The following is a 21902-nucleotide window of genomic DNA, read 5'->3' as shown; positions in this document are numbered from 1 at the left end:
AACATTTGGTAGTGAGACAATCTGAACTTTTCTTTCTAAGTGTCTCCCAATCATCAGTATAAACTAAATAAATTATATATCTCCAGTTTGGTTTTAGCTTTGAGTCAACCAATCTCTGAAACAGAGATAGCCATATCAATTTGGAGTCAAATGTATCTCTTCTCTCCTTCAATCCTTTTAACCCCAAGTTTAGCAACAACTGAACACTATTTTCTGATTGATCTCATCCTTATTTTTACTTTTTTTAACCCAATTAAAATCAAATACTAAAACAATGGTGACAAAACTGAAGCATTTTTGTCCAAAATTTGGCATGGTATTGATTAGGCAAGAATGATTCGCATCGGATGCTAATTTTTCAACTTTTAAGGTTTTAGTGCCCTAAATGGGACTACAGGTATATCGAATTTCTCCTTCCAGTAAACGACTGCTTTTATTGTCAGAGCCCCTAAAATCTTCCCATGAAATACCAAAAAGCAATAAAATTGAAGAAGTATAATTGGTCCAATGTGCTTACTTCCATCAGGGGGCCAACTGTTGTTAAAATGAACAATATACGAGTATCATACATACAAACAGTCTAGCACATTCTGTTGCCATCCAGTCGAGGATCATTTTAGGTCACATAATAAAACCAGTAAACCGAAATAAAGTGAAGAGTGCTCTCTGTTCGATCAATGGACATCGGCCCAAATTTACCCAGATATCCGAGCAAGTGAAAGCATCCTCTGGACATAGAAGCGAAGGCTCAAATAGAACAGGGAATATTGACAACCATTTAGCCCCAAAATAAATGAAGTTGCAGACATTATTTTTTTAAACATTACTACTAATAAGATATCCTACAGGTATTCTCAGACTAGCATTTTTCAATATTGCCAGCATTTAGAAATATCAACAATGGTAGTTATGAACAATTTTACATCACTATAATTTCCTTTATCTAAAAGGTTGGGAAACAGGTCTCAGATTTGGAGAAGCCAAATTCCTCATTGCTGGTCAAATAGTATAGTTAGCCAGAAAGTTGATGGCAAAGATTTGCAGGGCATCGGCCATAACATTAAAAACAAATGACACTTGCCAGACAAAGAATACATTGCTAAGTGTGGAGATACAAATGGTCCAGAAATTGCTGCAATGGTGCATCTTGCAACGAACAACATTGGACTTTTCAGCTCACCGCTGATATCGCATTCATTTTTCGCCACAAATTTCTGGATTTTTTACAAATTAATAATGGCGAGCATCGTTAACATGTCATTATAATCCCAGCAATTCCAGCCCAATTCCACCGATAAAACTATACAAAAGCGAGTTGGAGAACACTGCTACTGAGAAACTTGTCCTCTTTAAATTCATTTGAAATCTATACAGAACTTTGAAAGAAGACCATATGCCAAGAAGTGTAATGGTTTGAGTTAACTCTGGACATGCAGCCCGGGATACTAGTTCGTTAATGTAATCCATTTACAAGCTTTTACTTCATCTCTTATATCCCTTCAATCAATAACAGACAACAGTGTCAAAGAAAGAACTGCAGGTGAAATATAGAAACCAAGTCCTTTCAGCCCTTAATTTACAAGATTCGAGGTCAGTACCTGAATATTGCTACATATTTTGCTAATATTAAACTATTCTCAGTAGCGACAGCCATTGCACAATCTCTTCATCTTTGCATAGTGTTTACTCTCTACTTTTAGACATTAAAACTGCAGTGGAAGTTGTTTGGGAGGTTGTTCATCGACGGAAATGTAAAGGACGCGAAACCTTTTACACTCATTCTATTGGCAAATGGTAACGACCCACTGCAAGACCACGTTGAGTCAGAATTTAATTTTTGTTGGATACAGCAAGTTTAGATACAAATAGCGTTAGCAACATTCTTTACTCCTTATAGGAAATGTGATTCTTCCCTTTCATCTTCTTTATTTATAGCAACGAAATGGAGAATAAGCTGAAAACAAACATTTTGAATCAGGTAATAATAGTAAGCATTTAAAGGTCAAGAGGAAATTAACACTGGGTTCCTAAAGCTCAGTGTTATCGCTACCCGTCAGTGTTCGCAGATGCACTGAACAGTTAGGTCCCTGATTGCAGCTGCGTTCATAACTCACTAAAAGCACATCTTGCTTGGGCAACTGGATAGCTACATGATGATCTTGCAGCAAGCCAATTGCTTCCAGATGTTCGTGACCAGGCATTACTATGCAAAGATGACCCTTAAGCTAAATTCACTGCACCAGTTCAAAGGTTTATCATTAGTTTCCTATGCAAATCTTATTTCTGGTCCACAAAGTTGATGAGTTTTTGGAGGTTTCATCACTCTGATATTAGTAAAACCTTCTTAAACAAGGCTCAGGCAATATACGTGTTTTACCAACAACTCAAACCATTTGTACTTCTTGCTATTCCACCTTTACCAATCAATTACAATTCAAGCACAAGCCTTGATAGTAACAAGTAATATCTGGACAATGAACTAATGCATTATTTCCATTTAAATATACCACCACCACAGAAATACTTCTCTAACAATAAAAAGCAATTATATTTGTCTGGCAACTGACACATCAGTGTACTTAACAAATCAAAGAACAAGTCCTCAGATCACAACAGCAACAATGGTGCTAAGGAATGGAGCACCAACACAAAGGACAAAGGCCTGCTACTCTGATGTCAGCCGTTCTATCTGGGGAGGCACCGAGTGGAGACTAGCATCTCCTCCATAAGAAGGGGTAAAGAGTCAGGGGGCCAATCATTTCCACACCATTCTTTTAGACTGCCTCATTCTTTTCCCTCCTCCTTTACTTTGCTCTGTTCCTTTTTTAACATGCCACTTACCTGTAATTTTTTCCAATTCTGAAGGGTCTTCACCTGAAACGTTAACTCATTGCATCTCTCCGCAAATGATGACTAAACCGCTGAGAGTTTCCAACAGATTCAGTTTTTGTTGCAAATCTTCAGAATGTGCACCGTTTTTGTTTAATTTATCATTCATCTCATTTACGGTTTGTAGGGCCTTGCTGTACACTAATTGGCTGCCAATTCTGCCTACAAAAAAATAGTGATTGTAGTCTAAAAATAATTAATGGGAAGCACTTTGAGGCATCCTTAGGATGTGAAAGGCATTATATAATGCAAGTATTTCTTTCTTTATGTCATTTCTGTTGGTTTTAGCTGGGTTGTTGTGTAGAGACCCGAAATACCATCAGGCATATGTAAAAGAAAAACAGAGAACTACTCATTTGTTATTTAACCAAACTTCAACATTAGCAGCTATAGCAAAACCGCCCCTCCAGTCCTACCCTGCTCACTGGAAAAGTATGTCTGGTTTTGAAACATCATTAAGGAATAAACAAGGCTCGGAAATCAATTTCTCAGTTAACAGATATTCAGGCTATTTCATCCAACAATTAAAGTCTCTTTCCTTATTACAGTAGTACCTTTTCCGAAAATGAGTTTTTCTGCTTTTCAATTGGCTTTAGTTAGTAAGGTTTTCTTCGTTCTTGTTGACTGTTCATATTTGTTTTATTTGTTCATGAGATATGAATGATATTGGCAAAGTCACATTTATTGCCCACCCCAGCTGAACTGAGGTGCTGGCCCCTCTTCTGGAAATGCTGCAATTATTAGGTTGATGATGCTCCAATAATGTAGATAGGTAGGGAGGTTTAGGATTTTGAAACAGAAAAAATGAAGTTGCATTTGACTCAGCAGTGCATAAGAACATAAAGCTTCTATAGGTATGTACAAAGGAAAAGATTAGTGAAAGTAAATGTGGGTCCCTTACAGGCCGAGACAGGAGAAATTATAACGGGGAATAAGGAAATAGCAGAGAAATTAAACAAGTACTTCACAGAACCAAGGGTCAAGCGAGAATTAGGAATTGAAAGAAATTAGTATCAGTAAAAAAATAGTATTGGAGAAATTAATGGGACTGAAAGCCGATAAATCCCCTGCACTTGATGGCCTACACCCTAGGGTTTTGAAAGAGGTGGCGATAGAGATAGTGGATGCGTCGGTTGTTATCTTCCAAAATTCCATAGATTCTAGAATGGTTCCCGCAGATTGGAATTAGCTAATGTAACCCCGCTATTTAAGAAAGGAGGAAGAGAGAAAACGGGGAACTACAGACCAATTAGCCTAACATCAGTTGTAGGGAAAATGATAATATATGATTAAGGAAGGGGCAACAGAGCACTTAGAAAATAATAATAGGATTGGGCAGAGTCAACACGGATTTATGAAAGGGAAATCATGTTTAGAGTTTTTTGAGGTTGTAACTAGTAGACTAGATAAGGAGGAACCAGTGGATGTGGTGTATTTGGATTTTCAGATGGCATTCAATAAGACGCCACACAAGAGGTTATTAAACAAAATTAGGGCTCATGGGATTAGGAGTAATACACTAGCATGGATTGAGGATTGGTTAACGGACAGAAAACAGAGAGTAGGAATAAACGGGTCATTTCGGGTTGGCAGGCTGTAACTAGTGGGGTGCCGCAAGGATCGGTGCTTAGGGCCCCAGCTATTCACAATCTATATCAATGATTTGGATGAGGGGACCAAATGCAATATATCCAAGTTTGCTGATGATACAAAGCTAGGTAGGAATGTACCTAAGTTGTGAGCAGCATGCAAAGAGGCTTCAAGGGGATATAGGCAGGCTAAGTGAATGGGCAAGAACACGGCAAATGAAATATAATTTGGAGAAATGTGAAGTTATCCACTTTAGTAGGAAAAATAGAAAAGCAGAGCATTGTTTAAATGGTGAGAGATTGGGAAATATTGGTGTTCAGAGGGACCAGGGTGTCCTTGTATACGAATCACAAAGTTAACATGCAGGTACAGCAAATTCTTATAAGAACATAAGAAATAGGAGCAGGAGTAGGCCATTCGGCCCCTCGATCTTCTAACTCAACTCCACTTTCATGCACTGTCCCCATCTCCCTTGATTTCCTCAATATTCAAAAATCTATCATTCTCCATCTTCAATATACTCAAAGACTGAGCCTCCACAGCCCTCTGGGATAGACAATTCCAAAGATTCACCACCCTCTGAGTGAAGAAGTTTCTCCTCATCTCAGTTCTAAATGGCCGACTCTTATTCTGAGACTGTGACGCCTGGTTCTAGACGCCCCACCCAGAGGGAATATCCTCCCTGCATCTACCCTGCCAAGCCCTGTATAATGTATACAGCTGTGAGTATGCTCACAGGTTTTCAGAGTTGTTGAAGTCGGCGCCTCTGGGAAATTCCCTCCGTGCCTTTCAGTTCTGCGCGAAGGGGATTCCTGTACGGGCTACTCTTGCACACTCTCCATTTTGCCATCCGCGTCTGCCATCTGGACACCCCATGGTGTACCATCTTGCCATCCGGAGGAGGCGGGGGTCCCCGATGGGGGCTCTCTATGCGAGAGTCCTCCCATTATCTACTTGGTCTGGAGGGTGTTGCACAGGGCAGTCCCGTGCAATAAATGTTTAAGTCGATTCACGGACTCCCAAACCGCCTGCATTTTCTGCGGTCAGGAGGAGTCAGTGTTCCATGTATATATTCAGTGTGTGAGGTTGCAGCCCCTATTCCACTAATTGACGGGGCTACTCCTCAATTTCTGGCTGCATTTCAGTCCCACGCTCCTGATCTTTGGGCACCCAGTGCGGAGGGGAGCGGGCAAGTCAGAGGGGCTCCTCGTAGGACTGCTCCTGGCCTGTCCAAGGTGGCCAGTAACAGGTCCAGGCAGCGGCGGCCGAGGGGGTCGTTCAGCCCGACTGCCTGCCTCTCTTCCGTGGCTACGAGGGATCTGGGGGCTCTTGTGCATGAAACACAAAAAAGTTAGCATGCAGGGACAGCGAATAATCAGGAAGGCAAATGGAATGCTGGCCTTTATTGCAAAGGGGATGGTGTATAAAAGTAGGGAAGTCCTGTTCCAACTGTACAGGACATTGGTAAAACCACACCTGGAGTACTACGTACAGTTTTGGTCTCCTTATTTAAAGAAGGATATACTTGCATTGGACGCAGTTCAAAGAAGATTCACGAGGTTGATTCCTGAGATGAAGGGGTTGTCATATGAAGAAAGGTTGAGCAGGTTGGGCCTATACTCCTTGGAGTTTAGAAGAATGAGAGGTGATTTTATTGAAACATACAAGATTATGAGGGGGCTTGACAGGCATCAGAGGGACTGGCGTGCATCATTACCCCCGGCAACCAAATTTAAATTTGATCGGATAAGGTTCCTTTAAAGTTTATTTTGGTAATTTGTGGGTTCTAGTGTCCCTGTAATAAGGGGGCACTCGGCTTTATCTGTTAATTAAAATAGCTGCAGAGCTGTTGAATTGTGAGGGGCTTAGCCAGTCATGTGATGTTCATAAGACTCAATAAAACCCCAGCCAGTTGGGTGTAGGGGATCCACGATGAGGCATGTGGTAGTGAGCTTGGTGGATGAACTGATAATGTGTTGTGTGATTGTTAAACCTTTGCTAATAAACCAACTAGGTCTTATTAGCAATGTGTTGCTATGGATTCTTAAGCAAAGTACCCATGAAGCACATACATTACAAAATGGCAATGAGGATGAGATTTTCTTAATGAGAAATTTTTAGTGGAATTTCCTTTTATGTGGAGGCAAATGCAAATGGAGTATAGCAAGAAGATATACCGGTAGCGTGATTCCCAAATGATGGCCTGGTAGTATCTTTTTTTTGTGAGTACTGAACAGTGTTTGTGGAAAGCCATTTAGAATAATTGGAAAGCAATTCAAGATTATTGAGAGTGAAATAGCTAAACGCTAAGAAGGCAATATGGATGTGACAATGAGTTATGTAAGTAATTTGGGAGCCTTTGACAAGAATAAGGAATCGTTTAGATCCTACAGTGAAAGATTGTAAATGTTTTTTTTTTTAAAAAGAGCTAATGATGTCAATGAAGTCCCAGCAAGTGTGGCAAATACACAAATAAGGAATCAAGCAGTACAGGAGAAGATGAAAGCTATTCTGTCAGTCATAATTGGAGCAGAGAATTATAGTATCTTAGTGAATTTGTTCACCCCGAGAAAGTTTAATGATGCTTCATTCTCAGACATACTTCAGATATTGGAGAATCATTTTGATCCACAGCTTTTAGAAATAACGGAGAGCTATAAGTTCGCAATGAGAAACCAAAGGCCTGATGAAACCATCAGTGAATACATTGTTGCCGTAAGAAAATGATCTCTACACTGCAATTTTGGAGGATTCCTAGATAGGGCTCTTCAAGATAAATTTGAATATGGACTAATTGATGAACACATCCAATCAAAATTGTTAGGTATGGATGATCTCTCTTTTGAGAAAGTATGCAAGACAGACACCTCCATGGAGATGGCAGAGAAAATATTAAAGAAATTCACCCACTACCTGCAGTAGTAGCAGTTCAGTCACCGACTGTAGAAACGCTCAAGAGAGTGAGCCCTAGTCGGAGGGAGTTATGAAACCAAGAAGAATAGATGTCATAGGTGTAATGGCAACCGAACCGCACAACAGTGTTGGTTCAAGTGGGCAAGATGCTACTGCTGCCAAGGGGATACATTGCAGCCACATGTAAATCCAAGGACAGGCCCAATATCAAAAACTTCACTGGGTGGAAACCAATCACGACAGTGTAGGTTTTGGTGTATATGCAGTGAAGGGCAAGGCAGTACATTCCTTATGTCAGGATTTCAGAACATTAGTACTGATTAATAACTGATGGATTAATATGACAATAGATACAGTGGCTGACTGCTCAATAATGAGATGTGTATTACAAGAAGCTCAGCAGTGTTGAAAACCTATTCAGAGGAAAAACTGCAGATGCTTGGACAAATAGAGTGTACAGTACAATACCAGGGTCAACAAGCAAGATTACCTATTATTAAAGTAAAATATGTCAATCGACCGACACTTATTGGCAAAGATTGGCTGAGTGCTTTGTTTGGATTGGTACAGCGCCTGTAGTACAGAAATGGTTACGTCTCAGCTATTCTGCTAGAGAGATATGCTAACATGTTTGAGGACTCGTATGAGGGCATCAAGGGATACAATGCACATATTCGGATTAGGTCGGATGTCAAACCTATTTTTTGTAGACCAAGGCCGGTACCATATGCATTAAAATCGCAGGTTGAGCGAGAGCTTGATAAGTTGGAGAAAAACTGAGCTTTAGTGAAGACTGATAAACTGTGCCACCCCATTAGTTGTAGTTCCAAAGGCAGACAAAACAGTATGGCTCTGTGGGGATTATAAAATTACCATGAATCGAGCAGTTGATGATGAACAGTAACCTTTACTGACATCACAGGACCTGTATGCAGAACTGGCAGGAGCCAAAGTCTTCACAAAACCGGATCTCTCCCACGCCTATGCTCAACTCAACGTTGACAAAGATAGTCAGCAGTATCTGACCGTCAACACACACAAAGGTTTATATTCATACACTAAGTTGCCCAATGGTATCAAATCCTCACCAAAGATATTTCACGCTACCATGGATCACATCTTAAAGGGAATAAATCACTGTTTGTGCAATCAAGATGTTGTGTTGATATCCACCAGTATAGAGAAGGAAAACCTGGAAATCTTAGAAGTATTCTGACGGTTCAATGACCATAATCTGAAGCTCAAGAAGAGGAAATATGCATTCATACAGCGTCAGTTGGTTTATCTAGGATTGTGGATGATGAAAATGGTCTCCAACCAGTTAAGGAGAAAGTAGAAGCCATCATGATAGCTCCGGAACCGAAAAGCATCACTGAATTAAGATCTTTTTTAGACATGGACCAATATTATTCTCATTTTCTTCCTGGACTAACAATGGTGCTCAATTATTTATTAAAGAAAGGTGTGCGTTGGATATGGGACGAAGAGCAACAGAATATTGAATAGAACAGAACATTGAATATATTTAAGGTGGAGATAGACAGATTTTTGAAAGATAAGTGAGTCAAGGGTTATGGGGAGAGGGTAGGGAAGTGGAGTTGAGGCCAAGATCAGATCTGCCATGATCTTATTGAATGGCAGAGCAGACTCGAGGGGCCAGATGGCCTACTCCTGCTCCTTGTTCTTATGTCCGAATGCATATGACATATGCAAGCGGCGCTTGAGCAGTAGTGCTCTTCTCGTCCATTATAATCTGACTCGTGAACTAAAACTAGCATCTGATGCCTCTGATTATGGTGTGGGAGCAGTGATCAGCCATGTTATGAATGATGGGCAGGAAAAACTGGTTGCCTTTGCATTGCACAACAAAAGCGAACAAAATTATGCCCAGATTGAGAAAGAGGCTTTGGCAATTAGATTTGGTATTAAAATGTTTCACCAGTTTCTTTTGGGCCTCCAATTCACGCTAGTAACCAATCACAAACCGTTACTAGCTATCCTAGGCCCAAAGGCAGCAATTCCATCTATGGCGACTTCCAGGATGCAAAGATGGCCTATTTTATTGTCTCAGTACAACTACAAAATCGAGTATCGTACATCGAAGCAGAATGCAGTGGCTGAAGCCCTTTCAAGGTTGCCTCATGAACATTCTGAAATTGGCCGCGAACAGTCAATCTTCAATCCAGATGACGTCGATGAGGACTTTCCGGTCACCATCTCTTTTATTGTAGAGCACACAAAAAAAAATGCCGTGTAACAGCGGGCCTATGAGCACACACTGCGAGGGTCGTCTGAAGACCAGACGCATTTAGACGAGGAGATAAAGCCCTTTCAGCATCATTGGTATGAATTATCATGTGAGCAGGGATATCTAAAATAGGGCCCGAGAGAAGTCATTCCCAGTACACTACGGACCAAAGTCTTGAAGGAACTTCACAGTGACCATACTGGCATCGCAGGTATGAAAACGGTGGCCCGATGTTTTGCTTATAGGCCTGGGTTAGATAAAGACTTAGAAGTGTTAATAAATAAAAGTGTTCTATCTGTCAAGACTGCAGGGCCATGCTAGCTAAAATGTCGCTGCAAACACGGACTTGGCCAATGAGACCATTACCAAGAATACATATTGATTTTTGCGAGAGGGGCAGTGATAATGTTCTAATTCTAATCGATAGCCATTCGAAATGGCTGGAGGTACAGCATATGGGGTAATCTACAATTACAGAACGACATTGGATGAATTACAGGATATTTTTGCGTGCCATGACTTGCCCGAAGAAATGGTGTCAGATAATGGGTCGCAATTTCGGTCCATGCAATTTTTGAATTTTTTCAGAATTTTGTCAACGGTATCAAACACACGTAGGCAGAACCATATCATTCTGCTTCGAATGATGCAGCTGAAAGGTCGGTCGGGATTGTCAAGGAGGCTTTGCGAAAACGAGTTCTACAGATTGGATCATCGGTGAGCATGAAGCACAGGTTAGCGAATTTTATTTTCAAATACAGAACTACGCCTCATTCTATAACCTGCTGAGTTATTAATGAAGTGTAGGCTGAGGACGTGTCTCAGTTTATTGCAAACGAACTTGTCTGATAAGGTAGAGAAGGCACAATCCATGCACAAACGTTATCATTCCAGTAGTAAAGAGCGGTGCTTTCAGAAGGGTGATCACGTGGTCAGAGTTCTCAGTCCGTCGAAAAGGGCAAATCCACGCAAATGGGACATTGGTAGAATTATGCAGGTATGTGGCATAAAGCAGTACTTGGTCAAAATTGGTGAATACATCAGCAAGGTTCACGTGGATCAAATGTTTCTAGCGAGTGATGCACCTTCATAGTGCTCAACAAAAATATATTCCAGTGAAAAAGAAGGGCGGTAAGAGAAGGGATAACCAGCCGTGGATAACAAGGAAATAAAGGAGAGTATCAAATTAAAAACCAATGCGTATAAGGTGGCCAAGGTTAGTGGGAAACTTGAAGATTGGGAAAATTTTAAACGACAGCAAAGAATGACTAAGAAAGCAATAAAGAAAGCAAAGATAGATTACGAAAGTAAACTTGGGCAAAACATAAAAACAGATAGTAAAAGCCTTTACCGATATATAAAACGGAAAAGAGTAACTAAAGTAAATGTTGGTCCCTTAGAAGATGAGAAGGGGGATTTAATAATGGGAAATATGGAAATGGCCGAGACCTTAAACAATTATTTTGCTTCGGTCTTCACAGTGGAAGACACAAAAACCATGCCAAAAATTGCTGGTCACGGGAATGTGGGAAGGGAGGACCTTGAGACAATCACTATCACTAGGGAGGTAGTGCTGGACAGGCTAATGGATCTCAAGGTAGACAAGTCCCCTGGTCCTGATGAAATGCATCCCAGGGTTATAAAGAGATGGCAGAAGTTATAGCAGGTGCATTCGTTATAATCTACCACAATTCTCTGGACTCTGGCGAGGTACCATCGGATTGGAAAGCAGCTAATGTAACGCCTCTGTTTAAAAAAGGGGGCAGACAAAAGGCAGGTAACTATAGGCCGGTTAGTTTAACATCTGTAGTGGGGAAAATGCTTGAAGCTATCATTAAGGAAGAAATAGCGGGACATCTAGATAGGAATAGTGCAATCAAGCAGACACAGCATGGATTCATGAAGGGGAAATCATGTTTAACTAATTTACTGGAATTCTTTGAGGATATAACGAGCATGGTGGATAGAGGTGTACCGATGAATGTGGTGTATTTAGATTTCCAAAAGGCATTCGATAAGGTGCCACACAAAAGGTTACTGCAGAAGATAAAGGTACGCGGAGTCAGAGGAAATGTATTAGCATGGATCGAGAATTTGCAGGCTAACAGAAAGCAGAGAGTCGGGATAAATGGGTCCTTTTCGGGTTGGAAATCGGTGGTTAGTGGTGTGCCACAGGGATCGGTGCTGGGACCACAACTGTTTACAATATACATAGATGACCTGAAATAGGGGACAGAGTGTAGTGTAACAAAATTTGCAGATGACACAAAGATTAGTGGGAAAGCGGGTTGTGTAGGGGACATAGAGAGGCTGCAAAGAGATTTAGATAGGTTAAGCGAATGGGCTAAGGTTTGGCAGATGGAATAATATGTCGGAAAATGTGAGGTCATCCACCTTGGGAAAAAAACACAGTAAAAGGGAATATTATTTGAATGGGAAGAAATTACAACATGCTGCGGTGCAGAGGGACCTGGGGGTCCTTGTGCATGAATCCCAAAAAGTTAGTTTGCAGGTGCAGCAGGTAATCAGGAAGGCGAATGGAATGTTGGCCTTCATTGCGAGAGGGATGGAGTACAAAAGCAGGGAGGTCCTGCTGCAACTGTACAGGGTATTGGTGAGGCCGCACCTGGAGTACTGCGTGCTTAAGGAAGGATATACTAGCTTTGGAGGGGTTAGAGACGATTCACTAGGCTGATTCCGGAGATGAGGGGGTTACCTTATGATGATAGATTGAGTAGACTGGGTCTTTACTCGTTGGAGTTCAGAAGGATGAGGGGTGATCTTATAGAAACATTTAAAATAATGAAAGGGATAGACAAGATAGAGGCAGAGAGGTTGTTTCCACTGGTCGAGGAGACAAGAACTAGGGGGCACATCCTCAAAATACGGGGGAGCCAATTTAAAACCGAGTTGAGAAGGAATTTCTTCTCCCAGAGGGTTGTGAATCTGTGGAATTCTCTGCCCAGGGAAGCAGTTGAGGCTAGCTCATTGAATGTATTCAAATCACAGATAGGTAGATTTTTAACCAATAAGGGAATTAAGGGTTATGGGGAGCGGGCGGGTAAGTGGAGCCGAGTCCACGGCCAGATCAGCCATGATCTTGTTGAGTGGCAGAGCAGGCTCGAGGGGCTAGATGGCCTACTCCTGTTCCTAATTCTTATGTTTTTATGTTCTTATGTTCGGTATCACGGGTAGATGATTAGGAGCCGAAGATCAGAGTGCATTGGCAGGTCCAAGTACTTCAATGGTCACAATGTCCATATCCCCACCAACTCAGATGAAGCTGACTGAAGGCGGTTCTGCGTGCGTGGGACAACCTCGCAGAGACTCTGTATCTTCCGAGGGGGGAGGTAGAGTTGGGATTCAGTTGAGAAGATCAATGAGCAAATGCAAACTGACTAGACAGGATATTGAATATCAAGATCTTAGGAAGAAAGTGAACACTAGGACTGATACAAGAGCTCCAAGGAAACGCAAGAGGACATAGGAAGATAGAAGTCAGGAATCCTGAACGCTCTGAAAACAAAAATTTCCCAAGATGGTCTCCTAAGTCAAATATAGAAAATGGGCAGAGCCAACCAACTGCAAAAAAATGGAGGTCGGAGCAGGAGGAAGCTAAAATCTTACACCAAGATACTCAGGCACAGCAGTCGAATTGTTAAAATTGTAATCATGATTAGCAATCTTTTGAAAAATTATATAAATGTTTTGGGGCGAAATTCAGGGTCTCGGAAAAACCTGTTACTGCCCATTTGCGGCGGAAACCTGTGGCTGCAGCTTTGTGGTCAACTGGCTGCCTCGACACAAATTCAGGTCGTGGATTTTTCAGCCTGGAACCAATTCCACCCCAATGCCGATGACCACCGCAAGCGCGTCATCAGAACACGCCACGCCGCTCTCCCTCACCTGAAAAAGACACCGAATGAAATTCAACTCAAAATATTGCTGCCCTGACACGTGGTGCCCCGACAAGTTTTTTAGTCAGTGCACCTTATCCGGAGTGTGTGCGGCTCTTCAAGGGAAGGGCACACTGCCGCAGCCGCCATGTATTTAGTTTTGCCAGCCGACTTCCCGATCAGCCGGCAAGATAGTGCCCACGGGTTGAGCCGGGCCGTCAACGGCCTCCTGGATACCAGGCCGCTGGCCCCGCCAAATCCCTCCCTGGTGGCCCAGTGGCCGAACATAAAAAAATGACTGATTCTCTCCCCTTTAGTGGACGGGAGAGAGCATGGTGATGCTCACACGCTGTGACATCACCATCGCTCCACCACTGAGTGACTGTGGTGGAGTCCCAGTCCCGACCCAAATTCAGCCCCTCAGCCTGCTTTTCTGTTGATCTCCCACCTCCACTATGACTGACATCCGGTCCGACTTAAAAAAAATTTCAAAGTCCTAAAAATCGATCAGAAGGCCGCCTCATGGATCTCAGCGGTAAAATGTCATAGGTGCGCCAGCTTTCTGGCGTACCTGAATTTCGGCACCCTTGCTTCTAAAACAAAAGGAGAAGCAGTGTAATGTATGCACCTGTAAGTATGCTCACAGGTTTACAGAGCTGTTGAATTGTAAGTGGCTTAGCCAGTCACGTGATGTTCACAAGACTCAATAAAATCCCAGCCGTTTGTGTTTACGGGATCCATGATGAGGCATGCGGCGGTTGTGAGCCTGGTGGATGAACTGGTAATGTGTCGTGTGATTGTTAAAACTTTGTTCATAAACCAACTAGTTCTTAATAGCAATGTATTGCTATGAATTCTTCAGCAAAGAACCCATGAAGCAAATACATTACACCCTGCAAGAATTTTGTATGTTTCAATGAGATCGCCTCCCATTCTCCTCAAAAGAATATAGGCCTAGTCAACTGAATCTCTCCTCATAGGACAATCCTCCCATCCCAGGAATCAGTCTGGTGAACCTTTGTTGCACTCCCTCTATGGCAAGTATGTCCTTCCTCAAGTAAGGAGACCAAAACTGTACACAATACTCCAGGTGTGTCTTTACTCTTTTACTCAAATTTTCTTGTAATAAAGGCCAACATACTATTTGTTTTCTTAATTGCTTGCTGTACCTGCATGTTAGTGATTTGTGTACAAGGTCACCCTGGTCCCTCTGAACATCAACATTTCCCAATCTCTCACCATTTAAAAAATACTCTGCTTTTCTAATTTTCCTACCAAAGTGGATAACTTCACATTTCTCCATATTGTATTCAATTTGCCATGATTTTGCCCATTCACTTAGCCTGTCTAAATCCCCTTGAAGTCTCTTGGCATCCTCCTCACAATTTATATTCCCACCTAGCTTTGTATCATCAGCAAACTTGGATATGTTACATTTGCTGATATTTTACATTATTCATCCAAATCATTGATCTAGATTGTGAATAGCTGGGGCCCAAGCATCGATCCTTGCAGCACCCCACGAGGTACAGCCTGCCAACCCGAAATGACACGTTTATTCTTCTGTTTTTTTGTCTGTTAACTAATCCTGAATCCATGCTAGTATATTACCTCCAATCCCATGAGTCCTATTTTTGTTTAATAACCTCTTGTGTGGCACATTATTGAATGCCTTCTGAAAATCCAAACACACCACATCCACTTGTCCCCCCTTATCTATTCTGCTAGTTACAACCTCAAAAAACTCTTAACAGATTTGTCAAACATGATTGCCCTTTCATAAATCCATGTTGACTCGGCCCAATCCTATTATTATTTTCAACGTGCAATGTTACCACGTCCTTAATAATAGATTCCAGCATTTTCTCTACTACTGATGTCAGGCTAACTGGTCTGTATTTCCCTGTTTTCTCTCGCCCTCCTTTCTTAAATAGCGGGGTTACATTAGCTACCTTCCAATCTGTGGGAACTGTTCCGGAATTTATCGAATTTTGGAAGATGACAACCAATACATCCATTATCTCTATAGCCACCTCTTTCAAAAGCCTAGGATGTCGGCCATCAGGGTCAGGGGATTTATCAGCTTTCAGTCCCATTAATTCCTCCAGTACAATTGGTTTACGAATATTAATTTCTTTCAATTCCTCATTCTCACTGGACCCTTGGTTCTCCACTATTTCCATGGCAACATATGTCCAAATCTTGACGCCGTGTGACTTGGAGGTACAAGTGCAGCGTTGAGAATCCGGAACCCTCGGGACCAAGGTCGTTCCAGATTCTGGGCTTTTCTGCACTTTCGATTGTCTTTCTGACGTCACAAATCCGAAAAAACTCGAGCCCAGGTTCTGGTATTTATGGATTTCGGAACGTAAGAAAGTGGGGTGGGGGTTCCCCGCCGAGGAGCTGTTCGGACCGGCGGGCCCCACCGAAGAGGAGGTGTTCGGCGGGTCTCACCGTGGAGGAGCTGTTTGCGCGGGGCCCCGCCCTGGAGAAGCAGTTCGGGTGGGGCCACGCCATGCAGGAGGTGTTAGGGCGGGCCCCGCTGAAGAGAAGGTGTCCGGGCGGGTCCCACCGAAGAGGTGGTGTTCGGGCGGGCCAGCGAGGAAGCCCCGAGGCAACCAATGTCCCAGGGGGAGTATTTGCTAGTGCTGTTGGGGAGGGGTTAAACTAATATGGCAGGGGGATGGGAACCTATGCAGGGAGACAGAGGGAAGTAGAATGGGGACAGAAGCAAAAGATAGAAAGAAGAAAAGTAAAAGTGGAGGGCAGAGAAACCCAAGGCAAAAAGCAAAAAGGGCCACATTACAGCAAAATTCTAAAGGGGCAAAGTGTGTTAAAAAGACAAGACTGAAGGCTCTGTGCCTCAATGCGAGGAGTATTCGTAATAAGATGGACGAATTAACTGCGCAGATAGCAGTTAATGGATATGATGTAATTGGCATCACGGAGACGTGGCTCCAGGGTGACCAAGACTGGGAACGCAACATCCAAGGGTATTCAACATTCAGGAAGGATAGACAGAAAAGAAAAGGAGGTGGAGTGGCGTTGCTGGTTAAAGAGGAAATTAATGCAATAGTAAGGAAGGACATTAGCTTGGATGATGTGGAATCGGTATGGGTGGAACTACGGAATACCAAAGGGCAGAAAATGCTAGTGGGAGTTGTGTACAGACCACCAAACAGTAGTAGTGAGGTTGGGGACAGCATCAAACAAGAAATTAGGGATGCGTGCAATAAAGGTACAGCAGTTATCATGGGCGACTTTAGTCTACATATTGATTGGGCTAACCAAACTGGTGGCAATGCAGTGGAGGAGAAATTCCTGGAGTGTATTAGGGATGGTTTTCTTGACCAGTATGTCGAGGGCCAACCCGAGGGCTGGCCATCCGAGACTGGGTGATGTGTAATGAGAAAGGACGAATTAGCAATCTTGTTGTGCGAGGCTCCTTGGTGAAGAGTGACCATAATATGGCAGAATTCTTTATTAAGATGGAGAGTGACACAGTTAATTCAGAGACTAGGGTCCTGAACTTAAGGAAAGGTAACTTCGATGGTATGAGACGTGAATTGGCTAGAATAGACTGGCGAGTGATACTTAAAGGGTTGACAGTGGGTAGGCAATAGCAAACATTTAAAGATCACATGGATGAACTGCAACAATTGTACATCCCTGTCTGGAGTAAAAATAAAACGGGGAAGGTGGCCTGTCTGGAGTAAAAATAAAACGGGAAGGTGGCTAACAAGGAAAATTAAGGATAGTGTTAAATCCAAGGAAGAGGCATATAAATTGGCCAGAAAAAGCAGCAAACCTGAGGATTGGGAGAAATTTATAATACAGCAAAAGAGGACAAAGGGTTTAATTAGGAGGGGGAAAATAGAGTATGAGAGGAAGCTTGCTGGGAACATTAAAAACTGACTGCAAAAGCTTCTATAAATGTGAAGAGAAAAAGATTAGTAAAAAGTAGGTCTCTTACAGTCAGATTCAGATGAATTTATAATGAGGAACAAAGAAATGGCAGACCACTTAAACAAATACTTTGGTTCTGTCTTCACGAAGTAAGACACAAATAACCTTCCGGAAATACTGGAGGACCGAGTGTCTAGTGAGAAGGAGGAACTGAAGGAAATCCTTATTAGGCGGGAAATTGATGGGATTGAAGGCCGATAAATCACCAGGGCCTGATAGTCTGCATCCCAGAGTACTTAAGGAAGTAGCCCTAGAAATAGTGGATGCATTGGTGATCATTTTCCAACAGTCTATCGACTCTGGATCCGTTCCTATGGACTGAAGGGTAGCTAATGTAACACTACTTTTTATGAAAGGAGGGAGAGAAAATGGGTATTATAGACCGGTTAGCCTGACATCAGTAGTGGGGAAAATGTTGGAATCAATTATTAAAGATGAAATAGCAGCGCATTTGGAAAGCAGTGACGGGATCGGTCCAAGTCAGCATGGATTTATGAAAGGGAAATCATGCTTGACAAATCTTCTAGAATTTTTTGAGGATGTAACTAGTAGAGTGGACAAGAGAGAACCAGTGGATGTGGTGTATTTGGACTTTCAAAAGGCTTTTGACAAGGTCCCACACAAGAGATTGGTGTGCAAAATTAAAGCACATGGTATTGGGGGTAATGTACTGACGTGGATAGAGAATTGGTCGGCAGACATGAAGCAGAGAGTCGGGAAAAACGGGTCCTTTTCAGAATGGCAGGCAGTGACTAGTGGGGTGCTGCAGGGCTCAGTGCTGGGACCCTAGCTATTTACAATATACATTAATGATTTAGATGAATGAATTGAGGGTAATATCTCCAAGTTTGCAGATGACACTAAGCTGGGTGGCGGTGTGAGCTGTGAGGAGGACGCTTAAAGGCTGCAGGGTGACTTGGACAGGTTAGGTGAGTGGGCAAACGCATGGCAGATGCAGTATAACGTGGATAAATGTGAGGTTATCCAGTTTGGTGGCAACAACACGAAGGTAGATTATCTGAATGGTGGCAGATTCGGAAAAGGGGAGGTGCATCAAGACCTGGGTGTCATGGTACATCAGTCATTGAAAGCTGGCATGCAGGTACAGCAGGCAGTAAAGGCGGCAAATGGTATGTTGGCCTTCATAGCTAGGGGATTTGAGTATAGGAGCAGGGAGGTCTGACTGCAGTTGTACAGGGTCTTAGTGAGGCCTCACCTGGAATATTGTGCTAATCTGAGGAAGGACGTTCTTGCTATTGAGGGAGTGCAGCAAAGGTTCACCAGAATGATTCCCGGGATGGCAGGACTGACATATGAGAAGAGACTGGATCGACTGGGCCTGTATTCACTGGAGTTTAGAAGGATGAGAGGGGATCTCATAGAACATATAAAATTCTGACGGGACTGGACAGGTTTGATGCAGGAAGAATGTTCCCGATGTTGGGGAAGTCCAGAACCTGGGAACATAGTCTGAGGATAAGGGGTAAGCCATTTAGGACTGAGCTGAGGAGAAGCTTCTTCAATCAGAGAGTTGTTAGCCTGTGGAATTCCCTACCGCAGTTCATTGGATATATTTAAGAGGGAGTTAGATATGGCCCTTACGGCTAAAGGGATCAAAGGGTATGGAGAGAAAGCAGGAAAGGGGTACTGAGATACTAAGATCAGCCATGACCTTACTGAATGGTGGTGCAGGCTCGAAGGGCCAAATGGCCTACTCCTGCACCTAGTTTCTATGTTCCTATGGTATTAGGTGGGGTCAGACTAAGAGAAAATAGAAAGTGCTCTAAAATAGGTTTCCAGTGCATGTGTGTAAATGCACGAAGCATGTTTTTTTTAATTATTTGTTTCTGGGATGTGGACGACACAGGCGAGGTCAGCTTTTATTGGCCATCCTTGATTGCCTTTGAGTAAATGGTGATGAGCCACCTTCCTGAACCGCTGCAGTCCTTGTGGCGAAGGTACACCCACAATGCTGTTCGGGAGGGAGTTCGAGGATTTTGACTCAGCGACAAAGAAAGAACAGCGATTTATTTCCAAATCAGGATGGTGTGCAACTTCAGGAGGACCTTGCAGGTGACGGTGTTCCCATGCGCCTGCTGCCCTTGTCCTTCTAGTGGTAGAGCTCGTGGGTTTGGGAGGTGCTACAAGAGAAGACTTGGCGAGTTGCTGCAGTGCATCTTGTCGATGAAGAAAGAAAGACTTACGTTTATATAGCGCTTTTCATGACCACCGAACCTCTCAAATGGCTTTACAATCAATGAAGTACTTTTGGCGTATCGTCACAGCTGTTTTTTGGGAAAGGCGGCAGCCAATTTCCACACAGCAACTATCACAGACAGCAATGTGATAATGGCAAGCTAAATGTTTTTGTTATGTTGATTGAGGGATAAATATTGGCCAGGACTCTGGGGATAACTTCCCTGCTCTTCTTCTTCTACATCCACCTGAGAGCACAGACAATGCCTCGGTTTAACATGTCATCCGAAAGACAGCACCTCAGACAGTGGAGCAAGGGTGGACCAGTGGTGAAGGGTGCGAGTGTTTAAGGAGGTGGATGGGGTACCAATCAAGTGGGCTGCTTTGTCCTGGATGATGTCAAGCCTCTTAAGTGTCGTTGGAGCTGCACTCATCCAGGCAAGTGGAGAGTATGCTATCACACTCCTGTCTTGTGCCTTGCAGATGTCAGAATGGCTTTGGGGAGTCAGGAGGTGAGACACTTGCCGCAGAATACCCAGCCTCTGACCTGTAGCCACGCTATTTATGTGGCTGGTGCAGTTAAGTTTCTGGTAAGTGGCGACCCCCAGGATGATGATGGTGAAATATTCAGCGATGGTCATGCCGTTGAATGTCATGGGGTGGTGGTTAGACTCTCGCTTGTTGCACTTGTGTGGCAAGAGTGTTACTTGCCACTTATCAACCCAAGCATGAATCTCATCCGGGTCTTGCTGCTTTCGGGCATCGACTGCTTCATTATCTAAGGAGTTGCTAATGGAACTGAACACTGTACAATCAGCAGCAAACATCTCCACTTCCGGCCTAATGATGGACGAAAGGTCATTGATGAAGCAGCTGAAGATAGTTGGGCCTAGGACACTGCCCTGAGGAACTCCTGCAGCGATGTCCTGAGACTGAGATAATTGACCTCCAACAACTACAAACATCTTCCTTTGTGCTAGGTATGACTCCAGCCAGTGGAGAGTGTTCCTCCTGATTCCCATTGACTTTAGTTTTACTAGGGCTCCTTGATGCCACACTCAATCGAATGCTGTCTTGATGTCAAGGGCAGTCATTCTCACCTCATCTCTGGAATTCAGTTCTTTTGTCCATGTTTGGACCAAGGCTGTAATGAGGTCTGGAGCCGAGTGGTCCTGGCAGAACCCAAACTGAGCATCCCTGAGCAGGTTATTGGCGAGTAGGTGCTGCTTGGTAGCTGTTGATGACACCTTCCATCACTCGCTGAAGTTTGAGAGTAAACTGATAGAGCAGTAATTGACCTGATGGGATTTGTCCTGCTTTTTGTGGACAGGACATACCTGGGCAGTTTTCCACATTGTAGGGTAGATGCCAGTGATGTAGCTGTACTGGAACATCTTGGCGTGGTTAGTTCTAGAGTGTAAGTCTGTAGTACCACAGCCGGGATGTTGTCAGGGCCCATAACCATTGCTGCATCCAGTGCGCTCAGCCGTTTCTTGATATCACGTGGCCTGAATCACGTGGAGTGAATTGAATTGGCTGAAGACTGGCTTCTGTGCTGGTGGGGACGTCAGGAGGAGGCCGATATGGATCATCCACTCAGCACTTCTGTCTGAAGATGATTGCAAACGCTTCAGCCATACCTTTTGCACTCGTGTGTTGGGCTCCGTCATCATTGAGGATGGGGTTATTCATGGAGTCTCCTCCTCCCGTTAGATGCTTAATTGTCCACCGCCATTCACGACTGGATGCGGCAGGACTGCAGAGCTTTGATCGGATCCATTTATTGTGGGCTCATTTAGCTCTGTCTACAACATGCTGCTTCCGCTGTTTAGCATGGCTGGTCGCTGTTTTGGAGCGTGGGCAGGAACATCGGTAGAGTCCAGGTACAGAGTGGAAAGGTCGGGGTGGATAAGCGGAAAGAGTTTGTGACGTAGGAGCGGTGTGAGATTGCAGCGGAGGTGAGGCAAATGTTTGGCAGAGGAGTGGTGAGAGATCGTGGCGGAGATGCGGTGAATATTTGTGGCGGAGGAGCGGCGAGATTGTGGTGGAGATACGGCTAAAGAGGGTATAGGGCCCAGAAGAGCCGAGTGCCATGGGGCAGCACGGCACTGCGATATGTGTGCGCACTAGGCCCGTGCAGCAGAGCAGGTCGCCAGTCGTCTAGGTTAATCCTTGCCACGGGAACAAGACCTGGCTCCATCAAG

General features: G+C 43.5%; 1 protein-coding gene across 4 annotated transcripts in view; it reads right to left on the bottom strand.

Moving 5' to 3' along the window:
- The window catches only part of slc36a4 (solute carrier family 36 member 4), a 457837-nt gene that overhangs the window by 270519 nt on the left and 165416 nt on the right, over window positions 1-21902 (bottom strand). Inside the window, exon 11 of one of the 4 annotated variants that reach the window (XM_070891991.1) lies at window positions 3161-3177. The exons of the other annotated variants lie outside the window; for them this stretch is intronic. Within the exon in view, the coding sequence (XP_070748092.1) occupies window positions 3174-3177 (4 nt within the window). The 3' untranslated portion in view covers window positions 3161-3173. Of the gene's footprint in view, window positions 1-3160; window positions 3178-21902 lie in introns of those variants that run through there. 4 annotated transcript variants of the gene reach the window in all.

Source organism: Pristiophorus japonicus, chromosome 10 (assembly GCF_044704955.1).
Source record: "Pristiophorus japonicus isolate sPriJap1 chromosome 10, sPriJap1.hap1, whole genome shotgun sequence".
Taxonomy (NCBI): domain Eukaryota; kingdom Metazoa; phylum Chordata; class Chondrichthyes; family Pristiophoridae; genus Pristiophorus; species Pristiophorus japonicus.
Note: the sequence above shows the minus strand (reverse complement) of the source record. Positions and strands in the feature narration are given on the sequence as shown.